Source organism: Rutilus rutilus (genome assembly GCF_951802725.1).
Source record: "Rutilus rutilus genome assembly, chromosome: 22".
Lineage (NCBI taxonomy): Eukaryota > Metazoa > Chordata > Actinopteri > Cypriniformes > Leuciscidae > Rutilus > Rutilus rutilus.
The window spans coordinates 20,814,352-20,830,196 of record NC_140227.1 but is presented as its reverse complement, the minus strand read 5'-3'; the positions used below and the strand labels follow the sequence as shown (position 1 = coordinate 20,830,196).

Genomic DNA, 15,845 nt, shown 5'->3' with positions numbered 1-15,845 from the left:
AAATGATGTGTGTAATTTTATACATTTGTGCGACTTTCAAAGGTGAGCACTTTCAGTGTGGTGACGGTTTTTAAATTTCGCAAACTGTTTTAGACCTTGTGGTTTGAAGCTCACTATTTGGACTTCATGTCACTCCAGCTATGCAATAATAGTGTCATTGTCCATTCATCCACTCTGGAGAGGCTTTAACAATTGATCTGCTTTTGGAGCATGAACATGCAAATGAAACACTTTCCATAAAGTTGGCGGAGAGCTACAAAACATTTAACCAAGCTTCCACTTGTGCCAGGTCCTAAATTTAGCTCACACGGAAAAACTGTTATATCTGTGTACACAACGCAACTGCAGGTTGTGTGGCCCAGGTGCTGGCAAAATAGATATGCTGAAAAACAATTGGTCTGTCACACATACTGTCATAGTATAGTGAATTCAAATGTTCTGTAGGTATGCAGGTGTTTAGTATGAATACATTCACAGACATACTACATCCGTTGACATTGACCTTTGACCCATGTGTTCTGTGACCAAAAACTCAAAAAGTCATTTATAGCAGCTTTCTACAAGCTGTTGGGACAGTTTAGTTTAGACTAAGGTGACCCACCTCTGCAGCATCACCAGAAATCATTTACTGTTCTTGTATCAGCTTCCAAATTACAAGACTACAAATGCTTAAAGCATCTCTTAAATGTAAATAAACACTTATTTAATACACATTGAATGGTTTGGTTTTAACAAAGTTTTTTTTTTTTTTTACTCATAAGAAAAATGTAAAAGCAACTCAAGCACCTGCAATTTTTGTTCCTCAGCAAGGCCTTAAAATAAACTACTAGTATACCTCATGGAGGATGGAGCAATTCCAGAAATACATAGTTATTTGCATACTTGCATATACTGAGGTCAAATCATTGCATGATTGATCATTAGTCATGTGCAAAAGTGAAGAACAGATCACATCACGTGGAACCATGAACATCTGTGGATGTCAACTATGAAACCTAGCTGAGTCATTCAGAAATGGTTTCAGAAAATGCCTAATTTGCAAAGGCTTACATAGATTAGCAGTTCAATCTTAAATATTAACACTACTCATATTTGTATATTCTAAAAATAATAAATCTGTCTTATCTCAGCCTTTTATAGTGACACAGTGACTACAGCTTTAGATCCTGAAAACATCTATGCACAAATATCAGGGGCTTGATAAATAAAAGACAACCTTAACAGATATATGGTTTGTCCCTGTTTGAAACGTTGAACAAGCAAACTCTGAGTGGCAGGTGGGTATCTATTTTTTCTGTTTTGTCCTCACTGAGTTTATCTGCTGGGACGGCCAGCCATGTATTGGGGAAATGGTAACAAATGACTGCAAGAGATTAGCAACCACAGGACCAGCAGAGCAAATTCAAAACAACATCCGTTACAGTCCTTCTGTCTCAGTCTCTCTTCCCTCACAAACTTGCTAATACGAATCACATATGATACATGTCCACTACTAAATCTTATATCAAAGGTCTACTGAATCAGTGCATTTTCCACATTTTCAGAGCACAAACTTGCAACATACAGACACTCAATACATTCAAATCTATACCCTTTATGAATGAAACGGCACACAGTGCAAATTTAGCATATTTCGCAAAAATAAATCACACTAATGATGTAATAAGAGTCTGTGCAAAGACTACACTGTTTTTTCCCCACTGACATTGGTCAAGCTAACATGACCAACAACAGGTTTTAGAACTGCTGAATTGGCAAAATGCAGCTGCCATGAATGTGTTATGTAAATTAAAATCTTTATTATTGAATGACTGTTATCTAATAGACAGTGACCTCTAAGGGCAGTGTGGTGTCAATACAATAGTCAAGATAGATGTCAACTGTTAAGTTGCTTGGCAAGAATTTAAAAAATGTCTATAAAAGGAAAGATGTTCTTTATTTGTAGAGATAATACTAATGTGTAATAATCGGAAGAGTTCCCTTTATTGAGTGATTCCAGTAGGAAACATTTAGCACAACCAAATGCTCAAATAAATATTCCAGCACCTGCTTCACTTTGCAGTGAAATAGTGGTCTGCCTATTACAATATTATTAAAACTAAGTAAACTAACTAAAATGTACATGACAAAACAGGTCCTACTGAAAGGATTCGAAATCCGATATTTGGCTCAAATGGGAATTCCTGTTTTTTGTTAGTAATACATATGAATTAAACATTTTATAACAACAAAAAAGAACATTCAAGCACTTGACTGTAAATTACACGGTCCTTTTATTTGATCAGGAAAAAACAATAGACCTATCAATTTTGTTACAATTCCAACAAGTGTATGATTAAATACAGAGAACAGTATACAAAAAAAGAAAAAGAAAAACTCCAAAGACAACAGGGTCAGTTGGGAAAAAAAAAGGATACAGTATAATAGTTTTCCGCTCTTTGACAGCAGAATTGTTTAAGAGTAAACAGTACTTTCAGTAAAAGTGTGTAACTCCTCCGGCTTTACATGTTACAACTCATATTCGTTCACATCATAACGTTAAACTGTCACCCAAATGTGAGGTAAAAGCTCTGACCTACAAATCTGGGCCTGGAGAGTTAGAGAGCAAGGGGACCATCACCACAAGCCATCATCTACCAAGCAACCCCACCTTCTTCCCTTTCACTTCGAATCGCCCCGCTGGTCTGTAGTGGGTCTCTTCAGAAGACATGCTGCCTGACCAGGTAGCTTCGTCAGGACTAGAACCTGAAACAGAGCCATCTAGACTTTTTGGCCCAACTCTGGGAGAACTTCTGCTCCCCCTGACAGCCCTTTCACAACGGAAGCGCTCTCGCAGCAATGTCCCTTTTGTGTGGGACTGAACAACCGAAGGCCTTAACACCGCAGTTTGTTGATTTAGATTTTCAGTAAGCATCACTTCTGGCTCTGAATCACTGTCAGAGTCAATGGCAATAGGTTCTGAGGATGATCCAGGGCACGGCTTGAAGGCACAGTTGCTTTGACTACTTTGTCCAGTGTTTAATGGCTGCTTTTCCCCCTTTAAGTCTGCAGAGAAACCAACTGGAGACTTCAGCCTAAATTTTGAGGTCCTTGAGAATCCGCTTGTTTCATCGTCGTTGACTTTAAACAGACAGCTGGCGTCAAAGCTCATGTCATGCTTAAGCTGGCTCACTGCCCGCATGTTAAAGCCTAGTAACACAACAGGTTTGCGGGTTACTAAGTCTCGGTCACATGAGCGCCGATGATTGGCAAAATGGCTCGCGACATCTGACTTCCACAACCAGAGGCTTGCAGCAAGTTTCTCGATCTCTCGTTGGGAAGGGTAGGGATGCCGATTGAAATACGCTGAAAGGAAAGCTTTCCGTGCTTCGTAGGACTCGTCACCATGGCCTTTCGGATCTAAGGCCAGCACGACCGGCTCTCCTGGCTTCTCAACAAAGACTGTAGGGTAATACCTAGACTGGTCTACCATCTTTCTTCTCTTGGGGTCAGATGGATCCGGGGTAACTAACTCACGTTTGAGAGCCCCGGCTCCAGGTGAACGCAGTCCACACGTGATGGGTTTGGTGCCTTTGGGGGTCTGGCAAACACCTCGGCAATGCACCAAATGGAGCGTGATGGTGGAAGCCGTCATGTTGCTAGTGTACACTCCCAGGCAGTGGATGCACTTGTAGGTTAGCTTTTTCTCTACAGGGTGCAGCGTTTGGAGTACCTGATGACGATCCCGTAAATGATGAGCTAGGGCATCCGAGATGGGACCTTTGAGAATTGTGAAGCATAGTGGGCAGAGAGTTTTACCAACTTCTTTCTTTTGCGACACCGAAGACTGGGACATGTTTCGGACCACAGAATCACTTTGGGTATCTGGCTGCTTTGCAGCCATCTTTGCAGGCTTGGCCATGGTGCTGTTTTGTGGCTGTTGATTGGCAGCTGAAGAGGCTTCGGGGTTCTCCTTCATGTTGTAGGTGGTTACAATAAGCTGAACATTTTTGGGACTTCCTTGTTGAAGCGTGAGATCAAATGTGAGAGGAGAACCAGTTGGTGGAATCCCTGGCTCGTTAGGGTGAGCCAGCCGCTTGTGTGCTACAATTTTCTCAACTTCGTGAAATGTGGAATGACATTGCGGGCATGATAGCCCATGCACTAGCATATGGTTCAACAAAGAGTCGCTGGGTAGGTAACGATTACAGTACAGACACTTGCTAGTAAAATTGTGGATCTTCATGATGTATTTAGCCATTGCCCTCACCTTCTCCGCCTGGTGTTCCTTTTCAAAGTGAGCACTATATGTGCCTTCAGGGAAAAGTTCATTGCAAATGGTGCAAATCTTCCACTTTTGTGTTTGTGAGGTGTTCAGAGCATTGGCTGCAGCTTTCTTGGCCTGCAGTGACGTCAATGTGGCAGTAGCAGCATGCACTGATGAAGAGAGAGGTAGGCTCTTCAGTGAGGGGGAGAAAGAAGCTGAATGTGCATTAAAGTGTGCAGCACCATGGACTCCAAAGCTACTAAGTTGTTTTCCTGCGTGTGACTGGGAGACCACACCAGACACAAAAGCTTTATCAGGTAGTGTAACGCGCACTGGTTGACCAGGCATGGAATTGCCTGCAAGGCTTTGCTTGAAATGGTTGCCGACAGGTAACCCTACCATTTTAGGCATACTGAAGCGATTTATTTGAGGTGTCTGAGGACGCACACCAGGAGTGATCGCAACACCCCTTTGGATTAGGTTGGCCTGGGGCCTCGGCACTATGACATTGGTGTGCCCGATCATAGCGGTAACTTGATGGCCAATGCGTTCATGGAACTCAATGACGTGCTGCACCAGTGCTTCATAAGAACGAGGCGTAAAGTGGCAGCTCTTGCAGTGAATTCCATGACTGTTGCCAGGGGTCTCTACACTGTTTTCTTGCTTCTCTGAGTTTTTTCCCAAGTAAGGTGTGGTCACATGCTGGAAGTGTTCCCTGTAGATATGCCTGCGCACCACATTGTACAGTCTATCTCGATAGGTGCACTTCTTGCAGTAGTACACTGGGAGCTCCTTTCGATCGCCTAGCAAGGGCTTGTCTACCCGCATACTGTCCCTAACCGCTACTGGAGCGCCGTGAGAGACAGCGGCACCCTGGCGTACCATATTGTGAGGCATATGGAAGAGCCTGACATGAGTTTCCAAAGTCCTCTTGTTCCCACTGTATGTGCAATATGAGCAGTTAAGAAGGATTCGGCTCTCGAAGTCTTCTCTGTGAACATTGCGGAAGTGGTTTTTGTAGGCAGAGAAATACTTGGAGGCAAACGGGCAATCTGAGCAGCAAAACTGCTTTGTTCTGTAGTCCTGCAACATTTTAGAGACAAAGCAGAATTACAAAATGTTTATGTAATGTGAAAACATTTTTTGCTTAGAGGACTTCTGTTGCAGTGGCTGACATACCTGTGACTTTGTCCAGGATGAATCCCACATACAAATGTCAAGGTAAAATTGATTCATGTGAGAATCACTGGGGGTAACATCTTTGTAGTCCTACAGGAAAATGGACAGGAAATACCATCAGTGAAGGTCTTAAGTGTATGCATTAACAGAGCAGATGTGTGTGTGTTTAATTTGATGTTCAATATGACTGCGAAACATTTGCAAATTAAAAAAATAATCACCTCCACATGCTCTTTGCAGTAGTCAAGGCCAATGTCACTGAGAAGTCTCTTGACTTTTTTCCTGGCCTTCCTCAATCGAGTGAGGTTATTCACTGGAAGCTGAAACATCTCTTCTATGTATAAAAAAGAAAGAAGAATATTAGTTAAGCTCTCAACAATTAAAGATGCAGTCAGCAATGTTTATTTATGTTGTGCAAACCCATATATACTAGTTATGCATTTTATGTTATGGATGCAGCATCATGCAAAAGCAATGGTTTTCAGTTACTATTTTCATTGTAGAAAGAGTCTATTTGCAGTCAGCCATTAACTTATTCCAAAAGTTAGTAGTATTTTGCTGTTCATGTTAACTCTGTTTCTACATGTTGGCCCCAGCTTTTATTAGCCTCATGAGAATGTACATGACAAACAATTTTAAAGGAATAGTCCACCTAAAAATGGAAATTTGATCAACTACTCTCTCTCATATCGTTCCAAAACCATTAAGGCTTTCGCTCATCTTCGAAACACAAATTAAGGTGTTTTTAATTAAACCTGAGATTACAGCCCCTCCATTGAAAGTCCATTATGGCAAAACTGTGACACTTCAAAAAGTTCAAAAAGAGATCGCAAAAGTAATCCATGAATCAAGCAGTTTAAACCAAGTTGAGGTTTGAACCAATGAGGTTTGGTCTGTGTCACAAGCACATTTTAGCTTCCACAAGAACCAGTGAGATTTGTTCTCATAAGTTTAGCAAGTAAAGTTAAGCTTATTTTACCCCATTTAATGTGTTTTTGAAGACTCAAAGTTTTTAGTGAATTGACTTTCAATGGAGGAACAGAAATCTCTCAGGTTTCATGAAAAAAGAAAGTAAATGATGACAGAATTTTCATCTTTGAGTGAAGTAACGATTTAAGTACTATTCATGTAAACAATTCAATCATGTTAAACTTTTGAATGTAGAAAAAACATTGTGAATAGAATAGATGCTAATGTTTTGTTTGAACAACAACAACAACAACAACTAAAGTATTAGTATCTGCTTGTATACTGTTTTATGCATCTTAATGCATATACAGTAGTATGAAAGATAATTTCACTGGGTGTTAATTTTCCATCAGTTATGGGAAATGAGTCAAATCAAACTAAACATACGTGCCTATATACAGTCAATAGTTTGGTAGATTTTGCAGAATGTAAACAAACCACTTTAAAATAAACCTAATTAATAAAATTGCATGCCGCAAATACAACCCTGCAACTGGGCCAGTTGCTCCTATGAATGCAACTCCACTAGACAATACAGGCCACAGCAGGCCTTTTGATGGGCTCAGCAAAATAATACCCCATTTATTTTGACAGACTACGTTTGCGTTGCCCTTACCCGCATGTACAAACTTTGCAATGACAGTAAAGTGTATCTAATTTATAAATAATTTTGTATTTCTTTTTTTACTTTTGCGATAACATGGCAATCCTTACTGCATGCACACATATGCAATTAGCACGTTAGCTTAGCAACGGGATGTTTGATGTGCACACTGAACTCCACACAAAAGCACTGATGCCAGAGAAAGAAAAACAAACGTTTATAATGGCATATTACCTGCTTTTCTTCACCGTCTCGCATCGAATTCCTTTCAAGAGTTTCGCTTTCGGACCAAATTAATGGTTGGGGTGAGAGGACAGAGGCAGATTGTGGTTTATTCGGCCCGGGCAGATGCTGCAGTCTTTCGCGCCGCTGCTGCCGCCGGTGGATTTAGGCAACTCATCCTGAGAATCCGCACCATGTGTCCTCAACTGGATTTACACAGACTACAGGGCAGTTTCTATTGGTCCTATGAACTTGTTCTTTAATTCACGATTTGGATAGCCTGTTGTGTCAATTCAATACAAACACTGGGCAGAAAAAATACTTTTTTTTCTTCTCTTCGAGACTGTACCACATACCAGCCCAGCCTGTTCAAAATGGCGGACGGTTGCAAGCGGAAATGACATATATTTGTGTAAGGTTCAAAAGGGGCCACACTGATGTCTGGTGGTCATTCATCAACGCCACACGAGACTAACCAAGTAGGTTTTAAGTAGTTGATTCGCAAAAGAATTGCACAAAGTGTAGCTTTTGTTCTTGATATTTGCTTGGGTTTATACATCAATTGAGATTATGAAATTAAGATGCAATTCATTTTAAGTGTGCCTTGGTAAACAGTTTCTGCTAAAATACCATATTACAGTAGCTGCTATATAAGTTTAGAATGGTTCATTTTTCACTGGTGTTAGTGATATAACTGTTCAATGTTATCAACATTGACAGTGGTAGTGTAAATTCCAAGACTTATCTGCCAGCCTAAGAGATATTGAACCAAAGTGTTTGCTATTTTCTAAATTCATGTTATAGATCTTGTGAATGTTTCATCCATGAATATGTTTTACTTAAAGAAAAAATGTTTGACCTTGTAATTTTTTATCAAAATGTCATAACTAAACCTGGAAAAACGGAGGAAAAAAACCTTAAACTCCACCCTTCCACAATTGACTGCAAGCTCACATTTAGATCTGCCTCCATGCAATCAACATAACTTAAAAAACGTTTTTAAAAATGCCCCCAAAATTAGAGATATGGCGCAAAAATGTCCTTGTATGAGTTCTTGTTTTTAATATAGAGTGCTGTTTTCCCAAATATCAGCACAATTGAACATGCGATAGTCTATTGATTTCATACAACAGTTCAACAAAAAAGAAGTTAATATTATTGTTATAGTTAATAAAATGGTGACTTTCATTTTAGACTTAGAACATCATTGTCTATTTTTGAATGAATCCGCATTTTGAACTAATTGTTTGACTAAATGATGGGGCCCTCCAGTTGTTTCTTTGAAATGGGCCTCCGGATTGCAAACGCCGCCTCTGTGTAAAACCAAAACTCCAAGCAGACATAGAACTAGATCCATTACATTTTTTGTAATGATTTCTTTATTTTAACCACCAAATAATAATAATAATACTATATTATATTAATATATTAGAAGATTTACATGATATAAGGAGGAAAAAATATTGCACATCCTTCACCTAGCACTACACATAGTGACTCATTTCAAAATGTATATTTTTTTTTTTATTCAATCTATGCCGAATTAATCCAGTGGTTGCATCACTTCCAAAGTAACAAAACGGGGTCCAGTCATCACCAGCTTTGAGAGGGTATGATAGTCCAGGTGAAGCACACTGCGTCCATTGACTCGGCATACAAACTGGCGTACCTAAGCAACAACAAAAAAAGAAAAAGATTGGAGACCAGCTGATGATGGATTCAAATTTTCTATTGTGTAAGCAATGTGTTTACGTGTTATGATCACCTTAACTCCTGCTGCCGCAGCAGGGCTTCCAGGATCCACCGCCTGTACATAACAAGGTGATTTTCCCCGTACTACAATGCCCCAGCCTAGGTCATCACCGAGGATCTTTAATTAAAAAACTCACATTAAAAAACTGTAGTTCAAGGTTCTTTTCATGGCTAGCTGAGCATGATATGCAAGACTTACCGTAAGAACTCTTTTTATATAAGGAGCACCTGGAGATAACAGCTCCTCACAGGTTACATGTCTTTTCAGCACTGTCAATAACAATAATAAACTTATATGTTGTGCTCAGAATTTGGCAACAGATAGAATAATGTCATTAGTTTAATTTTTGGCAATCTTTTAATACCTTTTCTCCTAAAAAAAAAACTTGGAAATATAACACATTTTCAAAAGCATGCACATGCTGTCCTATAACCTGATGTAGGATTGCATCGTACTGCAAGAGCAGCGGTAAGAGAAACAGTGAGTGGGTATCCACATAAACTGTGCTGCTGGTGGGTCAAACTTCCACAGTGTCCATTTGTAGGCACATTTAAATCCTTAGCAGGTTCAACTGGAATTAGAAATCAGAATTATGTATTAGAAAAGTTTATTCACGTAATCTGTTTTCGAAAGAAGTGTAGGCCTATTATGTTCAAGGCTGCATATTAAATCAAAAAATCAAAGTAATGTACAGTTTTTTTGTTTTGTTTTTTTCAGTAATTTGCTCATATTGTTATATTGTCCAAATGGTAGTCCAGTATTACATTTTGTTGTGTGTCTGGGGGTCCATGAATAGTTTGGGGTTATGAAAAGGGGCCTTTGGTGTAAAATAAAATAATGAGAAACCCTAGGTTAAGGAGCTAGCTTGCTGACACAAAGGTTGCAGGTTGTATATATGGATGTGCACGGAAATGTTGAGTTACTGCGCTCATTATGCTGTGATATCTCAGCTGTGCCCTTGAGCGAGGTACTTAACTTCATATTGCTATATTGCTCCAGAGGGGGCTGACCCAGCAATTATTGTGCTGAAAGTCTCACTCTGAATAAATTGAGCTATTTGCCTAAGTACCACATCTCAAGCTCTAACTCTCCATATCAGTGCATGGAAATATATTTGTAGTATTTATATCATTTTAATACCAGATAAGAAGTCACTGTTGCTCTCAGATGGAGATGTTTTGCGCAGTGTGAATGGACTGTCAGCCTGGTCTTGGTTACGCTGTGTTATACATTCAACCTCTTCATTCTCTGTCTCATGCAGCAGTTCAGAGAGACGGCGCCGCCGGCGAAAGTTAATGCAGAATTGATACAGCAACCCGCTGTCAAAAAAGTGGTGCTTCAGAGAGACTGCAGAGTGAAATGAAGAGTGTTTCAGCAAGGCAAAGCTTGAAGAAGTTATACTCAGGTATGTTGCATTTGATTAACTTCACAGGCAGTGCATTTTGACTTAATGGCAGAATAATACACACACTATCATAATATTTCTTACCATGCTGAATGATATCATGCTCTAGTAGGGCCTTGCAGAGATCTAGTCCTTGTCGCCGACTCTCTATTTCACCATTCTGTAGCAGCCAATCAATTAACATGTAACCAGGGAAAGAACGTTCATAAGCCACTCCCTTTTCCTGTCTCAGCTGTAAGATGGAGTCTTTGCTTGTAATCAGACTGTAAAAAGCAACAGATGAATTTTGATACAGGCATTTTGAAAAAGAGACTAATAATGAAAATACTTTTACAGCATTTATTAATGTAGGTTAATGTTTATTTATACATTTACTACTACACAACCATCAAAAATACCATAAAAGAGTAATATTGTGAGATATTATTACAAACTAAAATAACTCTATAATTCTATTTTAATATCATTTGTATTTTATTCCTGTGCTGGATTTTCAGGAATCATTAATATGCTGATTTGGTGCTAAACAGTTGCGCTGCTTAATATTTTTGGGAAGCAGTGATACATTTTTTCAGGATTCTTTGATGAATAGAAAGTTTTAAAAAGCATTTAGCCTACTTGAAATAGAAATATTTTATTACATTATTAATGTCTTTACTGTCCCTTTTGAGCAATTTAATCATCCTTGCTGAATAAAAGTATTATTGTCTTTCAAAGAAACCCTTACTGACCCCAAACTTTTTTTAGTACACTAATGTATTAACAAATGTTCTTTGTAAAGTGTTATATATAAAAAAAAAGAAAAAAAAAAAGATATACCAATTCATAACCGACTGAATGTCTTGAAAACTATTGGACAACATAATGGACTGGGTGTTAAGTATATTATGTATAGAGTTAATGAGGAATGACTGCAATTTAAAGCTAAATTAACATTTAAGAATTTTTTTTTAACTTCCTGTGAAAATGTCTTACTGTTCATACAGCCTCTGTCCACGCATGAAGATCTTAACTTCTATGTTGAAAGGAAATGTGCCATCATCTTTTCTGAATCTGTACAAGTATTTGGCATCTTTGAACACGGGCCACTTATCACACACTATTAAGATGAGAAAATTGTAAAGTATACATTGATGCAATCTCTTAATTCAAACAGAAAGAGTCAAATAAATGGGTCCTAATATGAGACAACACAGAAAGCAGAAATGACCTTGCTGTATCATATTCTTTGTTATTTGGTGTACAGTAAATAATGTTCTACCGTGATGAATGATATCATGGTCCATGAGGTACTGCATGAGCTGGACAGCAGTTTCTCGATCAGGCACTTCTTTATGAGCAATCAGCCAATCGATTGACTCCTGAGCCACAAAACAATTCGGGTACGTTCGCAAATGGTGTCTGTGGTCTTTAATCAACTTGCTATCATGTAGTCGTAATCTTCAAAACACAAATTATTAGAACCATTATTTTGTAAAAGATAATAATAAATAAAAATAAGAATATTACCTAGGCTACTGTATAACAGAATAATGTTTCAATATTCAACAAATAATCAATATATAATAAAGTCTTATAAAGATTTATAACTGTGTAAATGTCCTCCTGGGACTAAGCTTTGTGAATATATAGCGTACCTTAGCTGTTCTCCGGCAATCATTACCTCAGCTTTTTGGTGTCTTGTCATCATTGTACTTTGAATGTTTCCCAGTAGCTCCATGAATGTTCTGTCAAGGCTCTGCTTCTGTGCACTTGTTTTCTTCGCTTTATTGGTGCTTTTGTGTTTACTAAATATACAGTGAACCGAGGCACCAGTTTTTCAATGCTTTGAAATGTTGTGTATACAAATATACAGTCTCTCTCTCTCTCTCTACATCCTTGTCACAAGAACTTTAAATATTTTCCCAAGTTTAGGGTGATTTTTACAGCCAACCTTCTCCAGATAATACATTTAAAAGCAGATGCACTGACTGATGTTGTCTTAACTGTAAATTTTGTAAATGTAAAGATTGCCTACCATATCACATTTTGGAAAACATATCAGCCGTTTCACACAGTGGCCACATGGTGTCAGTGAAAGAGTTATCAGAGAAACATACACCATCATTCTGCATGAGTTTTCTGAGGATCTTCTAACCTGGCCTTATCATTGGGTCCAAATACCATCTTAACTTATATTGGCTCATCTCAAAATTGCTTCCAGTTAGGTGTTTAAACTTTATTTTCAGTACAGGATTATAGTTGCACTGTCTTACATTGCTGAGGGGAGAGGAGTTATACAGTTTTTTGTTTCGTTTTTCAATGGCAATCTCACAAAACTGAAACACGTCCAGGTATCTCACGCTTAAATCATCTTAATTTTTTTTGCAGTCTCATTACTGCAATGCAGATTTTTTTTTATTTTTTTTATTATGATACACTGTAAAAATACAACAGTGAAAACCTGTTAAATTAAACAGCAATAGACTTAGCAATAAAAATGTAATACACTTGTTAAAGTTATGGGGATTTTTTTTATATAAGTAAAGCTACAATGAATAGGGAAAATGGCATTCCCAGACTTTTTAGATGTTTAGATTTTATTTAAGAAAGATTGTAAGAATGTCATGTACATTGGAGTAGCCTACATTTTTATGTTGCATTTTATGTTATTTAGTTTATGCTTATAGCCTTAATTTAGTGTCATGTGCTACCCTGATTGTCTTGTGTAGACTGTGCTCTCTTTTTATTATTATTGGTCACAGTTGCTGGAGAGGGCCAACTTTAAGGGATTGTGTGTGTCCTTCCGTTTCACAAGCTAGTATACATTTTACAATGACAATCAGATTTTAGCTCAAATATAGGCCTATTAACATTAGGCTAATTTAATAACAATTATAACTGTGAAATATAGGCCTACAGTCACCAAAACTGTACAACAATACTGTAATGCTTGTGACTGCCAGATCAGTATACTGGAAAGTGTACTGTGGTAGTAGCTTGTTTATTGCACTACCTTTGACGTAGTCTACTTATTTAAATATAATAAAACAAAACAATAGGCCTATTACAGTGAGAATACTGAGAATCAACCCTGAAAAACTTGAAAATAAAAAGTGTGCTAACCTTAATAATAGGTTTCTTTTTCGTTGAACAAAATACAACTTCTTGTTTTTTTTCCTTTTGATTTGAGGTAAAAACTTGGACGTGTTTTGGTGTGAGTGACAGCTGTGATAGGAAAGAGGGCGTGGTCTCGCTGCGCGGCTGCTTTTAAAGCAGAGTGATTTACTTTCTTTTCAACATACATCCTGCGCTGGTCAACGAGAGACCATCTGAGAACTTTCCGTTGGCTAAATTGTTCGGGAGGGTGGTTGAAAGCGGTGTCTTCACATCCAGCTCGATCTTATAGCCTAAGTGGTGTTTTCAGAACCTTAATGCAATCTAAACCACTGCAATAAGTTGTTCACTTCATCGAAACATCAGCAGAAATCATGACGGCGGAGCATCATGGTCTTCTGGAGCTGGCAAAAAATCAGCTGAATATGGACTACGGTGACTTTGACATGAGGTTTGACGTGAAGAAGGAGACTGCAGCTTTGGGACCAGAGCGCTCATTTATCCAGCAGTGCGGTCTACACGTGCCAGGCTCCGTGTCCAGCACACCCGTGAGCACCCCGTGCAGCTCCGTGCCTTCATCGCCGAGCTTCAGCCCGAGTGGACAGAGAAGCAGCGCTGACGATCTCTACTGGACCCTGAGCACGGGGACTTATCCACAGCACGCAGATCCACACTGTCTTGAACTAACACCCGAGGATGTCCGGGAAGCCTTAAGTGCGAATCTCATGCACGCACACCCGCCTCAGCTCCACCAGGCAGAGATGGAGGGATACAGGAGCATGGGCCAGTTCCACGCGCCGAGCGTGCATCAGTATCATCAGCAGCAGCAGCAGTACACCGAGCTCGGCCACAATCCCGGCTTTGCGCACGGCAAAAGCATGGATCAGTTAATGCAGCATATCGACTGCTCATCTCAAGGCGCGACGCACCTGAAGTCCCACCATCAGACGCACCACAGGCGCAGCGAGCGCGCGGAGAGCCGCTTCTCCGACCAGCAGTTGGTGTCCATGTCTGTGCGCGAGCTCAACCGACACCTCCGCGGCATGAGCAAGGACGATATTATCCGCCTGAAGCAGAAACGCCGCACCTTGAAGAACCGCGGGTACGCTCAGTCGTGCCGGCACAAACGCGTTCAGCAGAAACACACACTGGAGCACGAGAAGACGAACCTCGCGACGCAAGTGGAGCAGCTGAAGCACGAGCTCAGTCGGCTGGTGCGCGAGAGGGACGCATATAAACTCAAATGCGAGAGGCTAGCTGTCGGAATGAACTGCCAGAGTAACGGACCCTCTTGTGAAAATCCATCATCGCCCGAGTTTTTGCGGTAGTTCAAAATGTATTGAGGATTTCTAAAGTTTCTGATACCAGAATAAGATTGTTTGCTGGTCTGATGCCCCAAACCCCTCTAAAACCAGCTGCAAGACCAGCAAACCATCTTATGGTTGTTGTTGTTATGTTTTTGTCAGCGGAGGAGAAAGTTTTAATTCTCTTATTCAGTATTTTATATTTTCACTCGACCTTATCTCTGACATGTCAAGCTGGTTTTGATAATGTATCTTTTATCTTTGAGTTTTCACAACAGCCATCTCAGCTATGCAAATGACATTTGACCCTTTTGGCAATAGATGCATTGCATTGGTATTTTTGTTTGTTTGAACATTTTCTATATCTTTCATTTGTTTCATTAATCAGTTGTACCATTTTCAAGAATTTTGAAGAGTAAAAGATTGTGATTTGCATTGTTACCTCCAGAATAAATTTTTGAAGCAAAAAAAAAGTATTCGAGTTCCCTAATCTTTCCTACTTTACCTCATGCGAAGGGATGTTTTATATGTAACCCATCAACCACATTGTTCATAAAAAGTCAACACAGATTGACCTGAAACACACACAAATGCATCAGCACACACACATAAAATATCATGTGAGCATAAAAAAAAAAACAGAACGCAGGTATGTCTACTTGCAGCAACCTTTGACCTTGCTTAGCGGCTGTTTCCTGAGACAACTGTGTTTCTAATGACTCGAGAGACTCGGAGAAGAGCTGCACGGCACTGATTGTACCAAGGTGGAAATAAGTTTAGCCCTCTGCCCTCTCCTTAAGAGGAAAGCAAAGGCCATCCATCCGAACTGTCGCTTCATTTCTCTTGTACGTAATGGTTGTACTATATAACTCCAATAACAGCCCATTATGACCAACTTTACAAGAACAATGAGTAATCTAAACCCTAAATGACGATGTGTAGCTTAGAACAGTTGCACTTTTGGTAATGAATTAAAAGGATTTAAATATGCAAATCTAAACTAGCCAAATACGGACTGCACACTTTGTTAATAAAAGTTAATGGAATAAGTAAAGCAGCAGTGCTGA

At 39.3% G+C, this 15,845-nt stretch overlaps 3 protein-coding genes across 3 annotated transcripts; 1 reads left to right on the top strand and 2 right to left on the bottom strand.

Annotated features, from left to right (window-relative positions):
* Positions 1–2,254: 2,254 nt before the first annotated feature.
* Positions 2,255–7,607, bottom strand: adnpa (activity-dependent neuroprotector homeobox a). Its single transcript, XM_084394979.1, has 4 exons — positions 7,233–7,607; positions 5,647–5,759; positions 5,426–5,515; positions 2,255–5,329 (listed from the first exon to the last, which is right to left on the bottom strand). The coding sequence occupies exons 2-4, from the start codon at positions 5,752–5,754 to the stop codon at positions 2,630–2,632; spliced, it is 2,898 nt and encodes a 965-aa protein (XP_084251105.1). The 5' UTR covers positions 5,755–5,759; positions 7,233–7,607; the 3' UTR covers positions 2,255–2,629.
* A 1,142-nt stretch (positions 7,608–8,749) lies between these two features.
* LOC311281756 (DEP domain-containing mTOR-interacting protein) lies at positions 8,750–12,101 on the bottom strand. The gene is made up of 9 exons (XM_084394981.1): positions 12,016–12,101; positions 11,640–11,818; positions 11,354–11,477; positions 10,463–10,641; positions 10,114–10,320; positions 9,407–9,544; positions 9,172–9,242; positions 8,986–9,090; positions 8,750–8,889 (listed from the first exon to the last, which is right to left on the bottom strand). The coding sequence occupies exons 1-9, from the start codon at positions 12,096–12,098 to the stop codon at positions 8,764–8,766; spliced, it is 1,212 nt and encodes a 403-aa protein (XP_084251107.1). The 5' UTR covers positions 12,099–12,101; the 3' UTR covers positions 8,750–8,763.
* A 1,558-nt stretch (positions 12,102–13,659) lies between these two features.
* mafbb (v-maf avian musculoaponeurotic fibrosarcoma oncogene homolog Bb) lies at positions 13,660–15,237 on the top strand. The gene has a single exon (XM_084394980.1). It carries the CDS (start codon positions 13,849–13,851, stop codon positions 14,800–14,802), a length of 954 nt encoding a protein of 317 aa, XP_084251106.1. The 5' UTR covers positions 13,660–13,848; the 3' UTR covers positions 14,803–15,237.
* Positions 15,238–15,845: the final 608 nt, after the last annotated feature.

Coding starts and splice junctions, on each gene's coding strand:
- LOC311281756 (XM_084394981.1), bottom strand. CDS start 12,098: ATGGAGCTACTGGGAAACATTCAAAGTACAATGATGACAAGACACCAA. Junction 10,321..10,462: donor GCATGATATCATTCAGCATG/GTAAGAAATATT, acceptor TTCACTCTGCAG/TCTCTCTGAAGCACCACTTT. Junction 9,091..9,171: donor ATATAAAAAGAGTTCTTACG/GTAAGTCTTGCA, acceptor TTTTAATTAAAG/ATCCTCGGTGATGACCTAGG.
- mafbb (XM_084394980.1), top strand. CDS start 13,849: ATGACGGCGGAGCATCATGGTCTTCTGGAGCTGGCAAAAAATCAGCTG.
- adnpa (XM_084394979.1), bottom strand. CDS start 5,754: ATGTTTCAGCTTCCAGTGAATAACCTCACTCGATTGAGGAAGGCCAGG. Junction 5,516..5,646: donor ACTGCAAAGAGCATGTGGAG/GTGATTATTTTT, acceptor ATTTTCCTGTAG/GACTACAAAGATGTTACCCC. Junction 5,330..5,425: donor CATCCTGGACAAAGTCACAG/GTATGTCAGCCA, acceptor AAAATGTTGCAG/GACTACAGAACAAAGCAGTT.